The following is a 16,432-nucleotide window of genomic DNA, read 5'->3' as shown; positions in this document are numbered from 1 at the left end:
TCACTGTCTGTCCTTAGTGAGAGTGTCCGTCCGCCCATCCACAGGGTCACAGTCTGTCCCTGGTGTCAGTGTCCGTCTGCTCGTCCCCGGGGTCACTGTCTGTCCCTGGTGTCAGTGTGCGTCCGCCCGTCCCCAGGGTCACTGTTTGTCCCTGGTGTCAGTGTGCGTCCGCCCGTCCCCAGGGTCACTGTTTGTCCCTGGTGTCAGTGTGCGTCCACCCGTCCCCGGGGTCACTGTCTGTCCCTGGTGTCAGTGTCCTTCTCCCCATCCCCAGGGTCACTGTTTGTCCCTGGTGTCAGTGTCCTTCTCCCCATCCCCAGGGTCACTGTCTGTCCCTGGTGTCAGTGTCCATCTCCCCATCCCCAGGGTCACTGTCTGTCCTTAGTGAGAGTGTCCTTCTCCCCATCCCCAGGGTCACTGTCTGTCCCTGGTGTCAGTGTCCGTCCGCCCATCCCCGGGGTCACTGTCTGTCCTTAGTGAGAGTGTCCGTCCGCCCATCCCCAGGGTCACAGTCTGTCCCTGGTGTCAGTGTCCGTCCGCTCGTCCCCAGGGTCACTGTTTGTCCCTGGTGTCAGTGTGCGTCCGCCCGTCCCCAGGGTCACTGTTTGTCCCTGGTGTCAGTGTGCGTCCGCCCGTCCCCAGGGTCACTGTTTGTTCCTGGTGTCAGTGTCCTTCTCCCCATCCCCAGGGTCACTGTCTGTCCTTAGTGAGAGTGTCCGTCCGCCCATCCCCAGGGTCACTGTTTGTCCCTGGTGTCAGTGTCCGTCTGCTCGTCCCCGGGGTCACTGTTTGTTCCTGGTGTCAGTGTCCGTCTGCTCGTCCCCGGGGTCACTGTTTGTTCCTGGTGTCAGTGTCCGTTTGCTTGTCCCTGGGGTCACTGTTTGTTCCTGGTGTCAGTGCCCTTCTCCCCATCCCCAGGGTCACTGTCTGTCCCTGGTGTCAGTGTCCTTCTCCCCGTCCCCAGGGTCACTGTCTGTCCCTGGTGTCAGTGCCCTTCTCCCCGTCCCCAGGGTCACTGTCTGTCCCTGGTGTCAGTGTCCTTCTCCCCGTCCCCAGGGTCAATGTCTGTCCCTGGTGTCAGTGTCCGTCTGCCCGTCCTCAGGGTCACTGTTTGTCCCTGGTGTCAGTGTCCATCTGCTCGTCCCCAGGGTCACTGTTTGTCCCTGTTGTCAGTGTCCGTCTGCTCGTCCCCGGGGTCACTGTTTGTTCCTGGTGTCAGTGCCCTTCTCCCCATCCCCAGGGTCACTGTCTGTCCTTGGTGAGAGTGTCCGTCCGCCCATCCCCAGGGTCACTGTTTGTCCCTGGTGTCAGTGTCCGTCTGCTTGTCCCCGGGGTCACTGTCTGTCCCTGGTGTCAGTGTCCGTCCCCCCATCCCCAGGGGTCACTGTCTGTCCCTGGTGAAAGTGTCCGTCCCCCCATCCCCAGGGTCACTGTCTGTCCCTGGTGAAATTGTCCGTCCGCCCATCCCCGGGGTCACTGTCTGTCCCTGGTGTCAGTGTCCGTCTGCCCATCCCCAGGGGTCATTGTCTGTCCCTGGTGTCAGTGTCCGTCCGCCCATCCCCGGGGTCACTGTCTGTCCCTGGTGTCAGTGTCCGTCCGCCCATCCACAGGGTCACTGTCTGTCCCTGGTGTCAGTGTCCTTCTCCCCATCCCCAGGGTCACTGTCTGTCCTTAGTGAGAGTGTCCGTCCGCCCATCCACAGGGTCACAGTCTGTCCCTGGTGTCAGTGTCCGTCTGCTCGTCCCCGGGGTCACTGTCTGTCCCTGGTGTCAGTGTGCGTCCGCCCGTCCCCAGGGTCACTGTTTGTCCCTGGTGTCAGTGTGCGTCCGCCCGTCCCCAGGGTCACTGTTTGTCCCTGGTGTCAGTGTGCGTCCACCCGTCCCCGGGGTCACTGTCTGTCCCTGGTGTCAGTGTCCTTCTCCCCATCCCCAGGGTCACTGTTTGTCCCTGGTGTCAGTGTCCTTCTCCCCATCCCCAGGGTCACTGTCTGTCCCTGGTGTCAGTGTCCATCTCCCCATCCCCAGGGTCACTGTCTGTCCTTAGTGAGAGTGTCCTTCTCCCCATCCCCAGGGTCACTGTCTGTCCCTGGTGTCAGTGTCCGTCCGCCCATCCCCGGGGTCACTGTCTGTCCTTAGTGAGAGTGTCCGTCCGCCCATCCCCAGGGTCACAGTCTGTCCCTGGTGTCAGTGTCCGTCCGCTCGTCCCCAGGGTCACTGTTTGTCCCTGGTGTCAGTGTGCGTCCGCCCGTCCCCAGGGTCACTGTTTGTCCCTGGTGTCAGTGTGCGTCCGCCCGTCCCCAGGGTCACTGTTTGTTCCTGGTGTCAGTGTCCTTCTCCCCATCCCCAGGGTCACTGTCTGTCCTTAGTGAGAGTGTCCGTCCGCCCATCCCCAGGGTCACTGTTTGTCCCTGGTGTCAGTGTCCGTCTGCTCGTCCCCGGGGTCACTGTTTGTTCCTGGTGTCAGTGTCCGTCTGCTCGTCCCCGGGGTCACTGTTTGTTCCTGGTGTCAGTGTCCGTTTGCTTGTCCCTGGGGTCACTGTTTGTTCCTGGTGTCAGTGCCCTTCTCCCCATCCCCAGGGTCACTGTCTGTCCCTGGTGTCAGTGTCCTTCTCCCCGTCCCCAGGGTCACTGTCTGTCCCTGGTGTCAGTGCCCTTCTCCCCGTCCCCAGGGTCACTGTCTGTCCCTGGTGTCAGTGTCCTTCTCCCCGTCCCCAGGGTCAATGTCTGTCCCTGGTGTCAGTGTCCGTCTGCCCGTCCTCAGGGTCACTGTTTGTCCCTGGTGTCAGTGTCCATCTGCTCGTCCCCAGGGTCACTGTTTGTCCCTGTTGTCAGTGTCCGTCTGCTCGTCCCCGGGGTCACTGTTTGTTCCTGGTGTCAGTGCCCTTCTCCCCATCCCCAGGGTCACTGTCTGTCCTTGGTGAGAGTGTCCGTCCGCCCATCCCCAGGGTCACTGTTTGTCCCTGGTGTCAGTGTCCGTCTGCTTGTCCCCGGGGTCACTGTCTGTCCCTGGTGTCAGTGTCCGTCCCCCCATCCCCAGGGGTCACTGTCTGTCCCTGGTGAAAGTGTCCGTCCCCCCATCCCCAGGGTCACTGTCTGTCCCTGGTGAAATTGTCCGTCCGCCCATCCCCGGGGTCACTGTCTGTCCCTGGTGTCAGTGTCCGTCTGCCCATCCCCAGGGGTCATTGTCTGTCCCTGGTGTCAGTGTCCGTCCGCCCATCCCCGGGGTCACTGTCTGTCCCTGGTGTCAGTGTCCGTCCGCCCATCCACAGGGTCACTGTCTGTCCCTGGTGTCAGTGTGCGTCCGCCCATCCCCAGGGGTCACTGTCTGTCCCTGGTGTCAGTGTGCGTCCGCCCGTCCCCGGGGTCACAGTCTGTCCCTGGTGTCAGTGTGCGTCCACCCGTCCCCAGGGTCACTGTCTGTCCCTGGTGTCAGTGTCCTTCTCCCCATCCCCAGGGTCACTGTCTGTCCTTAGTGAGAGTGTCCGTCCGCCCATCCTCAGGGTCACAGTCTGTCCCTGGTGTCAGTGTCCTTCTCCCCATCCCCAGGGTCACTGTTTGTCCCTGGTGTCAGTGTCCTTCTCCCCATCCCCAGGGTCACTGTCTGTCCCTGGTGTCAGTGTGCGTCCACCCGTCCCCAGGGTCACTGTCTGTCCCTGGTGTCAGTGTCCGTCTGCCCGTCCCCGGGGTCACTGTCTGTCCCTGGTGTCAGTGTCCTTCTCCCCATCCCCAGGGTCACTGTCTGTCCTTAGTGAGAGTGTCCGTCCGCCCATCCCCAGGGTCACAGTCTGTCCCTGGTGTCAGTGTCCGTCCCCCCATCCCCAGGGTCACAGTCTGTCCCTGGTGTCAGTGTGCGTCCACCCGTCCCCAGGGTCACTGTCTGTCCCTGGTGTCAGTGTCCTTCTCCCCATCCCCAGGGTCACTGTCTGTCCTTAGTGAGAGTGTCCGTCCGCCCATCCACAGGGTCACAGTCTGTCCCTGGTGTCAGTGTCCGTCTGCTCGTCCCCGGGGTCACTGTCTGTCCCTGGTGTCAGTGTGCGTCCGCCCGTCCCCAGGGTCACTGTTTGTCCCTGGTGTCAGTGTGCGTCCGCCCGTCCCCAGGGTCACTGTTTGTCCCTGGTGTCAGTGTGCGTCCACCCGTCCCCGGGGTCACTGTCTGTCCCTGGTGTCAGTGTCCTTCTCCCCATCCCCAGGGTCACTGTTTGTCCCTGGTGTCAGTGTCCTTCTCCCCATCCCCAGGGTCACTGTCTGTCCCTGGTGTCAGTGTCCATCTCCCCATCCCCAGGGTCACTGTCTGTCCTTAGTGAGAGTGTCCTTCTCCCCATCCCCAGGGTCACTGTCTGTCCCTGGTGTCAGTGTCCGTCCGCCCATCCCCGGGGTCACTGTCTGTCCTTAGTGAGAGTGTCCGTCCGCCCATCCCCAGGGTCACAGTCTGTCCCTGGTGTCAGTGTCCGTCCGCTCGTCCCCAGGGTCACTGTTTGTCCCTGGTGTCAGTGTGCGTCCGCCCGTCCCCAGGGTCACTGTTTGTCCCTGGTGTCAGTGTGCGTCCGCCCGTCCCCAGGGTCACTGTTTGTTCCTGGTGTCAGTGTCCTTCTCCCCATCCCCAGGGTCACTGTCTGTCCTTAGTGAGAGTGTCCGTCCGCCCATCCCCAGGGTCACTGTTTGTCCCTGGTGTCAGTGTCCGTCTGCTCGTCCCCGGGGTCACTGTTTGTTCCTGGTGTCAGTGTCCGTCTGCTCGTCCCCGGGGTCACTGTTTGTTCCTGGTGTCAGTGTCCGTTTGCTTGTCCCTGGGGTCACTGTTTGTTCCTGGTGTCAGTGCCCTTCTCCCCATCCCCAGGGTCACTGTCTGTCCCTGGTGTCAGTGTCCTTCTCCCCGTCCCCAGGGTCACTGTCTGTCCCTGGTGTCAGTGCCCTTCTCCCCGTCCCCAGGGTCACTGTCTGTCCCTGGTGTCAGTGTCCTTCTCCCCGTCCCCAGGGTCACAGTCTGTCCCTGGTGTCAGTGTCCGTCTGCTCGTCCCCGGGGTCACTGTCTGTCCCTGGTGTCAGTGTGCGTCCGCCCGTCCCCAGGGTCACTGTTTGTCCCTGGTGTCAGTGTGCGTCCGCCCGTCCCCAGGGTCACTGTTTGTCCCTGGTGTCAGTGTGCGTCCACCCGTCCCCGGGGTCACTGTCTGTCCCTGGTGTCAGTGTCCTTCTCCCCATCCCCAGGGTCACTGTTTGTCCCTGGTGTCAGTGTCCTTCTCCCCATCCCCAGGGTCACTGTCTGTCCCTGGTGTCAGTGTCCATCTCCCCATCCCCAGGGTCACTGTCTGTCCTTAGTGAGAGTGTCCTTCTCCCCATCCCCAGGGTCACTGTCTGTCCCTGGTGTCAGTGTCCGTCCGCCCATCCCCGGGGTCACTGTCTGTCCTTAGTGAGAGTGTCCGTCCGCCCATCCCCAGGGTCACAGTCTGTCCCTGGTGTCAGTGTCCGTCCGCTCGTCCCCAGGGTCACTGTTTGTCCCTGGTGTCAGTGTGCGTCCGCCCGTCCCCAGGGTCACTGTTTGTCCCTGGTGTCAGTGTGCGTCCGCCCGTCCCCAGGGTCACTGTTTGTTCCTGGTGTCAGTGTCCTTCTCCCCATCCCCAGGGTCACTGTCTGTCCTTAGTGAGAGTGTCCGTCCGCCCATCCCCAGGGTCACTGTTTGTCCCTGGTGTCAGTGTCCGTCTGCTCGTCCCCGGGGTCACTGTTTGTTCCTGGTGTCAGTGTCCGTCTGCTCGTCCCCGGGGTCACTGTTTGTTCCTGGTGTCAGTGTCCGTTTGCTTGTCCCTGGGGTCACTGTTTGTTCCTGGTGTCAGTGCCCTTCTCCCCATCCCCAGGGTCACTGTCTGTCCCTGGTGTCAGTGTCCTTCTCCCCGTCCCCAGGGTCACTGTCTGTCCCTGGTGTCAGTGCCCTTCTCCCCGTCCCCAGGGTCACTGTCTGTCCCTGGTGTCAGTGTCCTTCTCCCCGTCCCCAGGGTCAATGTCTGTCCCTGGTGTCAGTGTCCGTCTGCCCGTCCTCAGGGTCACTGTTTGTCCCTGGTGTCAGTGTCCATCTGCTCGTCCCCAGGGTCACTGTTTGTCCCTGTTGTCAGTGTCCGTCTGCTCGTCCCCGGGGTCACTGTTTGTTCCTGGTGTCAGTGCCCTTCTCCCCATCCCCAGGGTCACTGTCTGTCCTTGGTGAGAGTGTCCGTCCGCCCATCCCCAGGGTCACTGTTTGTCCCTGGTGTCAGTGTCCGTCTGCTTGTCCCCGGGGTCACTGTCTGTCCCTGGTGTCAGTGTCCGTCCCCCCATCCCCAGGGGTCACTGTCTGTCCCTGGTGAAAGTGTCCGTCCCCCCATCCCCAGGGTCACTGTCTGTCCCTGGTGAAATTGTCCGTCCGCCCATCCCCGGGGTCACTGTCTGTCCCTGGTGTCAGTGTCCGTCTGCCCATCCCCAGGGGTCATTGTCTGTCCCTGGTGTCAGTGTCCGTCCGCCCATCCCCGGGGTCACTGTCTGTCCCTGGTGTCAGTGTCCGTCCGCCCATCCACAGGGTCACTGTCTGTCCCTGGTGTCAGTGTCCTTCTCCCCATCCCCAGGGTCACTGTCTGTCCTTAGTGAGAGTGTCCGTCCGCCCATCCACAGGGTCACAGTCTGTCCCTGGTGTCAGTGTCCGTCTGCTCGTCCCCGGGGTCACTGTCTGTCCCTGGTGTCAGTGTGCGTCCGCCCGTCCCCAGGGTCACTGTTTGTCCCTGGTGTCAGTGTGCGTCCGCCCGTCCCCAGGGTCACTGTTTGTCCCTGGTGTCAGTGCCCTTCTCCCCATCCCCAGGGTCACTGTCTGTCCCTGGTGTCAGTGTCCTTCTCCCCGTCCCCAGGGTCACTGTCTGTCCCTGGTGTCAGTGTCCATCTCCCCATCCCCAGGGTCACTGTCTGTCCTTAGTGAGAGTGTCCTTCTCCCCATCCCCAGGGTCACTGTCTGTCCCTGGTGTCAGTGTCCGTCCGCCCATCCCCGGGGTCACTGTCTGTCCTTAGTGAGAGTGTCCGTCCGCCCATCCCCAGGGTCACAGTCTGTCCCTGGTGTCAGTGTCCGTCCGCTCGTCCCCAGGGTCACTGTTTGTCCCTGGTGTCAGTGTGCGTCCGCCCGTCCCCAGGGTCACTGTTTGTCCCTGGTGTCAGTGTGCGTCCGCCCGTCCCCAGGGTCACTGTTTGTCCCTGGTGTCAGTGTGCGTCCACCCGTCCCCGGGGTCACTGTCTGTCCCTGGTGTCAGTGTCCTTCTCCCCATCCCCAGGGTCACTGTTTGTCCCTGGTGTCAGTGTCCTTCTCCCCATCCCCAGGGTCACTGTCTGTCCCTGGTGTCAGTGTCCATCTCCCCATCCCCAGGGTCACTGTCTGTCCTTAGTGAGAGTGTCCTTCTCCCCATCCCCAGGGTCACTGTCTGTCCCTGGTGTCAGTGTCCGTCCGCCCATCCCCGGGGTCACTGTCTGTCCTTAGTGAGAGTGTCCGTCCGCCCATCCCCAGGGTCACAGTCTGTCCCTGGTGTCAGTGTCCGTCCGCTCGTCCCCAGGGTCACTGTTTGTCCCTGGTGTCAGTGTGCGTCCGCCCGTCCCCAGGGTCACTGTTTGTCCCTGGTGTCAGTGTGCGTCCGCCCGTCCCCAGGGTCACTGTTTGTTCCTGGTGTCAGTGTCCTTCTCCCCATCCCCAGGGTCACTGTCTGTCCTTAGTGAGAGTGTCCGTCCGCCCATCCCCAGGGTCACTGTTTGTCCCTGGTGTCAGTGTCCGTCTGCTCGTCCCCGGGGTCACTGTTTGTTCCTGGTGTCAGTGTCCGTCTGCTCGTCCCCGGGGTCACTGTTTGTTCCTGGTGTCAGTGTCCGTTTGCTTGTCCCTGGGGTCACTGTTTGTTCCTGGTGTCAGTGCCCTTCTCCCCATCCCCAGGGTCACTGTCTGTCCCTGGTGTCAGTGTCCTTCTCCCCGTCCCCAGGGTCACTGTCTGTCCCTGGTGTCAGTGCCCTTCTCCCCGTCCCCAGGGTCACTGTCTGTCCCTGGTGTCAGTGTCCTTCTCCCCGTCCCCAGGGTCAATGTCTGTCCCTGGTGTCAGTGTCCGTCTGCCCGTCCTCAGGGTCACTGTTTGTCCCTGGTGTCAGTGTCCATCTGCTCGTCCCCAGGGTCACTGTTTGTCCCTGTTGTCAGTGTCCGTCTGCTCGTCCCCGGGGTCACTGTTTGTTCCTGGTGTCAGTGCCCTTCTCCCCATCCCCAGGGTCACTGTCTGTCCTTGGTGAGAGTGTCCGTCCGCCCATCCCCAGGGTCACTGTTTGTCCCTGGTGTCAGTGTCCGTCTGCTCGTCCCCGGGGTCACTGTTTGTTCCTGGTGTCAGTGTCCGTCTGCTCGTCCCCGGGGTCACTGTTTGTTCCTGGTGTCAGTGTCCGTTTGCTTGTCCCTGGGGTCACTGTTTGTTCCTGGTGTCAGTGCCCTTCTCCCCATCCCCAGGGTCACTGTCTGTCCCTGGTGTCAGTGTCCTTCTCCCCGTCCCCAGGGTCACTGTCTGTCCCTGGTGTCAGTGCCCTTCTCCCCGTCCCCAGGGTCACTGTCTGTCCCTGGTGTCAGTGTCCTTCTCCCCGTCCCCAGGGTCAATGTCTGTCCCTGGTGTCAGTGTCCGTCTGCCCGTCCTCAGGGTCACTGTTTGTCCCTGGTGTCAGTGTCCATCTGCTCGTCCCCAGGGTCACTGTTTGTCCCTGTTGTCAGTGTCCGTCTGCTCGTCCCCGGGGTCACTGTTTGTTCCTGGTGTCAGTGCCCTTCTCCCCATCCCCAGGGTCACTGTCTGTCCTTGGTGAGAGTGTCCGTCCGCCCATCCCCAGGGTCACTGTTTGTCCCTGGTGTCAGTGTCCGTCTGCTTGTCCCCGGGGTCACTGTCTGTCCCTGGTGTCAGTGTCCGTCCCCCCATCCCCAGGGGTCACTGTCTGTCCCTGGTGAAAGTGTCCGTCCCCCCATCCCCAGGGTCACTGTCTGTCCCTGGTGAAATTGTCCGTCCGCCCATCCCCGGGGTCACTGTCTGTCCCTGGTGTCAGTGTCCGTCTGCCCATCCCCAGGGGTCATTGTCTGTCCCTGGTGTCAGTGTCCGTCCGCCCATCCCCGGGGTCACTGTCTGTCCCTGGTGTCAGTGTCCGTCCGCCCATCCACAGGGTCACTGTCTGTCCCTGGTGTCAGTGTCCTTCTCCCCATCCCCAGGGTCACTGTCTGTCCTTAGTGAGAGTGTCCGTCCGCCCATCCACAGGGTCACAGTCTGTCCCTGGTGTCAGTGTCCGTCTGCTCGTCCCCGGGGTCACTGTCTGTCCCTGGTGTCAGTGTGCGTCCGCCCGTCCCCAGGGTCACTGTTTGTCCCTGGTGTCAGTGTGCGTCCGCCCGTCCCCAGGGTCACTGTTTGTCCCTGGTGTCAGTGTGCGTCCACCCGTCCCCGGGGTCACTGTCTGTCCCTGGTGTCAGTGTCCTTCTCCCCATCCCCAGGGTCACTGTTTGTCCCTGGTGTCAGTGTCCTTCTCCCCATCCCCAGGGTCACTGTCTGTCCCTGGTGTCAGTGTCCATCTCCCCATCCCCAGGGTCACTGTCTGTCCTTAGTGAGAGTGTCCTTCTCCCCATCCCCAGGGTCACTGTCTGTCCCTGGTGTCAGTGTCCGTCCGCCCATCCCCGGGGTCACTGTCTGTCCTTAGTGAGAGTGTCCGTCCGCCCATCCCCAGGGTCACAGTCTGTCCCTGGTGTCAGTGTCCGTCCGCTCGTCCCCAGGGTCACTGTTTGTCCCTGGTGTCAGTGTGCGTCCGCCCGTCCCCAGGGTCACTGTTTGTCCCTGGTGTCAGTGTGCGTCCGCCCGTCCCCAGGGTCACTGTTTGTTCCTGGTGTCAGTGTCCTTCTCCCCATCCCCAGGGTCACTGTCTGTCCTTAGTGAGAGTGTCCGTCCGCCCATCCCCAGGGTCACTGTCTGTCCCTGGTGTCAGTGTCCATCTCCCCATCCCCAGGGTCACTGTCTGTCCCTGGTGTCAGTGTCCATCTCCCCATCCCCAGGGGTCATTGTCTGTCCCTGGTGTCAGTGTCCGTCCGCTCGTCCCCAGGGTCACTGTCTGTCCCTGGTGTCAGTGTCCATCTCCCCGTCCCCAGGGTCACTGTCACTCCTGGTGACAGTATCCATCTCCCCGTCCCCAGGGTCACTGTCAGTCCTTGGTGCCAGTGTCCATCTCCCCGTCCCCAGGGTCTGTGTCTGCCCACATTCCCCTCCCTGGTGGAATCCCTCAGTACTATAAGGGCTGAGACAGTGACAAGCCATGTCCCCCTCCCCTCGATATGGTCATGCCTTCTGTGACACCTCGTCCTGCCCGTTTCCCCAACCCCAGGTTCAGTCGTCAACTGCTACATGTCAGGACACAGGGTGGGGAGGAGGGTCAAATTATAAATGAAACAAAGGGACAAGGACCTCCGTCTGCAGCCAACCAATATACACTGACCCTTGAAACATCCTGACCCCTGACCGTACACCAATATACACTGACCCTTGACAAATCCTGACCCTACCCCAATATACACTGACCCTTGACAAATCCTGACCCGACACCCCAATATACACTGACCCTTGACAAATCCTGGCCCCTGACCGTACACCAATATACACTGACCCTTGACAAATCCTGACCCTTCCCAATATACACTGACCCTTGACAAATCCTGGCCCCTGACCCTACCCCAATATACACTGACCCTTGACAAATCCTGGCCCCTGACCGTACCCCAACATACACTGACCCTTGACAAATCCTGGCCCCTGACCCTACCCCAATATACACTGACCCTTGACAAATCCTGGTCCCTGACCGTACCCTAATATACACTGACCCTTGACAAATCCTGACCCCTGACCGTTCCCCAATATACACTGACCCTTGACAAATCCTGACCCCTGACCATACCTCAATATACACTGACCCTCGACAAATCCTGGCCCCTGACCGTACCCCAATATACACTGACCCTTGACAAATCCTGACCCCTGACCCTACCTCAATATACACTGACCCTTGACAAATCCTGACCTCTGACCGTATCCCAATATACACTGAACCTTGACAAATCCTGACCCCTGACCCTACCTCAATATACACTGACCTTTGACAAATCCTGGCCCCTGACCCTACCCCAATATACACTGACCCTTGACAAATCCTGACCCCTGACCCTACCCCAATATACACTGACCTTTGACAAATTCTGGCCCCTGACCCTACCTCAATATACACTGACCCTGGTCAAATCCTGGCCCCTGACCCTACCCCAATATACACAGACCCTTGACAAATCCTGACCCCTGACCGTACCCCAATATACACTGACCCATGACAAATCCTGGCCCCTGACCCTACCCCAATATACACTGACCCTTGACAAATCCTGGCCCCTGACCCTACCCCAATATACACTGACCCTTGACAAATCCTGACCCCTGACCATACCCCAATATACACTGACCCTTGACAAATCCTGGCCCCTGACCCTACCCTAATATACACTGACCCTTGAAAAATCCTGGCCCCTGACCCTTCCCCAATTTACACTGACCCTTGACATACAAATCCTTACCCCTGACCGTACCCCAATATACACTGACCCTTGACAAATCCTGGCCCCTGACCGTACCCCAATATACACTGACCCTTGACAAATCCTGACCCGACCATACCCCAATATACACTGACCTTTGACAAATTCTGGCCCCTGACCCTACCTCAATATACACTGACCCTGGACAAATCCTGACCCTAGCCCAATATACACTGACCCTTGACAAATCCTGGCCCCTGACCCTACCCCAATATACACTGACCCTTGACAAATCCTGACCTGACCATACCCCAAGCAAACCTTCACCATAGGCCCAGACCGAACTCTCATCCTGACTCCTGATCTCTGCCCTGACTGACACCTTGACCAAACCCGCATAACCTATCGTGACAAAAACCTCGACCCCAACTCCAGCCCCTAATCCCAATTCCCACCCAGAACCTGCCTGAACATCACTCCTGACCCTGCTTAGTGATGACACGAGATCCCTAATGACCCACCTCCAACCACCAACTCCTGACCAAGCCCACCGACCTGCAGCCTGAGAACTGGTATCCCCCAACCACTGGCAAATGGCCTCACCCTGAGTCCTGGCAAACTGCGCTTACTGTGAGTGGGGGAGAAGGCATGGTGAGGAGCCGAGTGTTAACTCACCATGAAGCCTAGCACTGAGTAAAAGAGAGCGAGTTTGAATGTAGTGGCCAGTTTGAAAAGGGCAGTCTGGAGATTAAAGTGTGGGTTTTGGTGAACGGTGGGCGAGCATCGACAAGGAGAGATAAGGAAAAGATCCTTTCCCGTTTCCTCATTTCACTGGTTGTTAAAAGGGACAGTCGTATGGACTGATTGCCCCTCCTGTGAGAAGTGTCTGCAGGCAAATAGTCCAGTTACAGCTTGCCTTAAACATCATGGACCAGTTGGACTGAAAACTTGTACCACCCTTGGTACAAGGGTAATGTTGTCCCACTTTTCAAGAAGGGAGGGAAGGAGAAAACGGAGAACTATCGCCCTGTTAGCCTAACGTCAGTCGTGGGGAAGATGCTTGAGTCCATTATTAAGGACGAAATAGTGGCACATCTAGATGGCAGAAATAGGATTAGGCCGAGCCAGCATGGATTTACCAAGGGCAAATCATGCTTGACTAATCTGTTGGAGTTTTTTGAGGGTGTAACAAGGATGTTAGACGAGGGTAAGCCAGTAGATGTTGTGTACCTAGATTTTCAGAAGGCATTCGATAAGGTGCCACATAGGAGATTGGTGAGTAAAATCAGAGCTCATGGCATTGGGGGCAGGGTTTCAACATGATAGAAAACTGGTTGGCAGATAGAAAGCAAAGGGTAGCAGTGAATGGGTGTTTCTCAGACTGGCTGAAGGTGACTAGTGGGGTACCACAGGGCTCTGTATTGGGACCACAGCTCTTTACGATTTATGTCAATGATTTAGATGAGGGCATTGAAAACTATATCAGCAAGTTTGCTGACGATACTAAACTGGGTGGCAGTGTGACATGCGAAGAGGACGTTAGGAGAATACAGGGAGACTTGGATAGGCTGAGTGAGTGGGCAGATACTTGGCAGATGTCATTCAATGTGAATAAATGTGAAGTTATCCACTTTGGAAGCTGGAACAAGAGGGCAGAGTATTGTCTGAACGGTGTCGAGTTAGGTAAGGGAGAAATGCAAAGAGACCTAGGAGTCCTAGTTCACCAGTCAATGAAGGTGAATGAGCAAGTGCAACAAGCAGTGAAGAGGGCAAATGGAATGTTGGCCTTTGTTACAAGGGGAATTGAATACAAGAGCAAGGATGTTCTTTTGCATTTGTACAGGGCCCTGGTGAGACCACACCTGGAATATTGTGTACAGTTTTGGTCTCCAGGTTTAAGGAAGGACATTCTGGCAATTGAGGAAGTGCAGCGTAGATTCACTAGGTTGATTCCTGGGATGGCAGGGCTGTCTTACGCAGAGAGATTGGGCTTGTACACGCTGGAATTGAAGAGATTGAGAGGGGATCTGATTGAAACGTTTAAGATAATTAAAGGATTTGATAGGATTGAGGCAGGAAATATGTTCCAGATGTTGGGAGAGTCCAGTACCAGAGGGCATGGATTGAAAATAAGAGGTCAGTTATTTAAAACAGAGTTGAGGAAGAGCTTCTTCTCCCAGAGAGTTGTGGAGGTGTGGAATGCACTGCCTCGGAAGACGGTGGAGGCCAATTCACATTTCTTGCTTTCAAGAAGGAGCTGGATAGATATCTGATGGATAGGGGAATCAAGGGGTATGGGGACAAGGCAGGGACTGGGTATTGATAGTGAATGATCAGCCATGATCTCAGAATGGCGGTGCAGACTCGAGGGGCCAAATGGTCTACTTCTGCACCTACTGTCTATTGTCTACCCTAACATGGCAACCCACCACACCCTAGGGCACAGAGTAATATAGCCTCTTTAGCTTTCCTGATTTCTTTTTTAAGTTCTTTCCATTATATTTCTTAAAACCTGTTGAATAAATACTTTAAGTATATATGTGCATGGGGTAACTTGGGAGAAGATAGGACCATTCAAGTGCAAAAGGGATTTGGGTGAGGTAGTAAATGGACACCTCACAGAGAAGTACATGAAGTATAGTGAGATCAGACAGGGGTGTGCTTACATTCTCGAGCATAATGAGATGATAGTGTGAGAATCTTGAGGAGCATTAAGGAGGGGAGTCCCCTGGGCCTGACAGGATTACTGGGAAGAGATTACTGGGACCTTAATAGAGATTTTTCTATCCCAGAGGTCTACAGTAGCCAATGTTTTTTTCCCTCTCTGTTTAAGGAGGACAGTAGAGATAAGCCAGGAAATTACAGGCTGTGAGCCTTACATCAGTGGTAGGGAAATTACTGGAGAGTATTCTTAAGGATATGATATACTCATCTTTGGGGAAGTATAAACTTATCCAGGATAGTCAGCATGACTTTGTCCAGGGCACGCCATGTCCTGCAAACGTGACTGAGTTTTTGAGGAGGTAATGGAGATGATTGATGATGGTAGGGCAATGAATGAATGATAGTAATGGTATAGATTTCAGTAAGCCTTTCCTCATGGTAAGCAGATCCAGAAGACTAAGCCACATGGGATTCATGGAAACTTAGTAGACTGGGTTTAAAATTGGCTTAGTCATAGAAGCCCGATGGGCAAGTGGTGGAGGGGTGTTATTCTGATGGGAGATTTGTGACCAGTGGTATTCCCCAAGCATCAGTGCTGGGACATCTATTGTTTATTGTATATGTATAAGATTTAGGTGAATATATAGATGTTAGAAAATGGCAGGAAAAATGGTGGCATTGGGGATAGTGAGGAAGATCGCTAAAGGATTCAACAGAACTTAGACCAGTTGGAAATGTGTGCAGAGTGGCAGATGGAGTTTAACCTGGTTAAGTGTGAGGTATTGTACTCTGAGAAATCACATACAAGATAAAAGTATACAGTAAATGACAAGACCTTTTATTCATAGAGGGATCCTAGGGTGCAAGTCCATAGTTCCCTGGAAGTGGCAACACAGAGATAGAGAGGTAAAGAAGGTATTTGGCACACATGCCTCCATCAGCTGGACTCCTAAATCTAAAAGTCGGGAAGCCATATTGCAACTTTATAAACCTTTGGCCTAGTCACAATTCGAGTATTGTATGCAGCTGCAGTCACCACATTACAGGAAGGATGTGGAAGCTTTGTAGGTGGTTCACTAGGGTGCTACCTGGATGAGAGGGCTTGTACTGTAAGGAGGTATTGGACAGATGAGGATTGTTTTCTCTGGAGTATTGGAGGCTGAGGGGAGACCCAAAAAAATTATAAAATTATGAGTGGCATATTTAGGAAAGACATTTCCCCAGGGTGGAAACACCAACTGTTAGAGGACATGGGTTCGAGACAAGTTGAAAGGAAATGTGTGAGGCAGCTTTTATGCAGAATGGTGGATTCCTGGAATGGACTGCCAGGCGTGGTGGTGTACACGCACACACGGTAGAGGCATTTAAGAGGCTGTTAGGCAGGTACATGAATTTACAGGAAATGGAGAGATGCAGATCATGTGCTAGCAGAAGAGGTTTAATATAATTTGACATTGTGTTCAGCACAGACTTGAAGGGTTAAGGGCCTGTTTCTGGACTATAGTGGTGTTCCACCTAGACCTACCCCACAAACTCTGGCCACTTGTCCAATCTGTACGTAGCTACTGGCTCCACCCACACCAGGATCCACCCATCAACTCTGGACCCACCTCCACTAACTACATCCATTCCTCCCCCACAGTCCACATTCCTCTGAAATCAGTAATGACTGTCAGTCAAAATTGCGACTCCACCCACTCCCCTACACCTACCTGTGATCTCACCCTTGTGCTTCTTGGCTTGTAGAAGTCTACCACCACAACATTGACCTGTACACTGCCAACCCCTCACCCTCTCATCTGTAACCCAACTCCCAATCCTCCCTTCAATAATCCACCTGGAGCCCAAGTAACACTCTTGTACCTTCCTGATCCAACTGCCCTGTCCCATCTGTAACTGACTGCAGCCTCCATTTTCTGCCTGTATCTTCTCCACTTTCCTCCATCTCTCACCCTTCCCTTCCTTCATGTTCCACCTGTATCCTGACTGCAGCCATTCCCTTTTGCTCTATTCTGTAGCATTTCTCTTGCTGAGATTCACCTGTGTTTTGACTGCACCCAGCTCTACGTATTGTGCTGAGATCTTCCTGTTGTCTGAGTGTAGCCTGCACATTGTACAGCACAGCTGAGGTTACCTGAAATGCTGAGGCTGCCTCTGGGTCTCTGGGAGATCCCCGTCTATTAAAACATAGTGAAAGAACTGAAATTCA

At 56.5% G+C, this 16,432-nt stretch overlaps 1 protein-coding gene across 3 annotated transcripts in view; it reads right to left on the bottom strand.

Moving 5' to 3' along the window:
• Positions 1 to 16,432, bottom strand: part of LOC132400937 (tau-tubulin kinase 1-like) — an 87,636-nt gene that overhangs the window by 27,004 nt on the left and 44,200 nt on the right. Inside the window, exon 1 of one of the 3 annotated variants that reach the window (XM_059982520.1) lies at positions 16,264 to 16,360. The exons of the other annotated variants lie outside the window; for them this stretch is intronic. Coding sequence (XP_059838503.1) covers positions 16,264 to 16,335 — 72 coding nt within the window. The 5' untranslated portion in view covers positions 16,336 to 16,360. Of the gene's footprint in view, positions 1 to 16,263; positions 16,361 to 16,432 lie in introns of those variants that run through there. 3 annotated transcript variants of the gene reach the window in all.

This window comes from Hypanus sabinus, chromosome 10, assembly GCF_030144855.1.
Source record: "Hypanus sabinus isolate sHypSab1 chromosome 10, sHypSab1.hap1, whole genome shotgun sequence".
Taxonomy (NCBI): Eukaryota; Metazoa; Chordata; class Chondrichthyes; order Myliobatiformes; family Dasyatidae; genus Hypanus; species Hypanus sabinus.
This window is presented reverse-complemented; position numbering and strand designations above follow the sequence as displayed.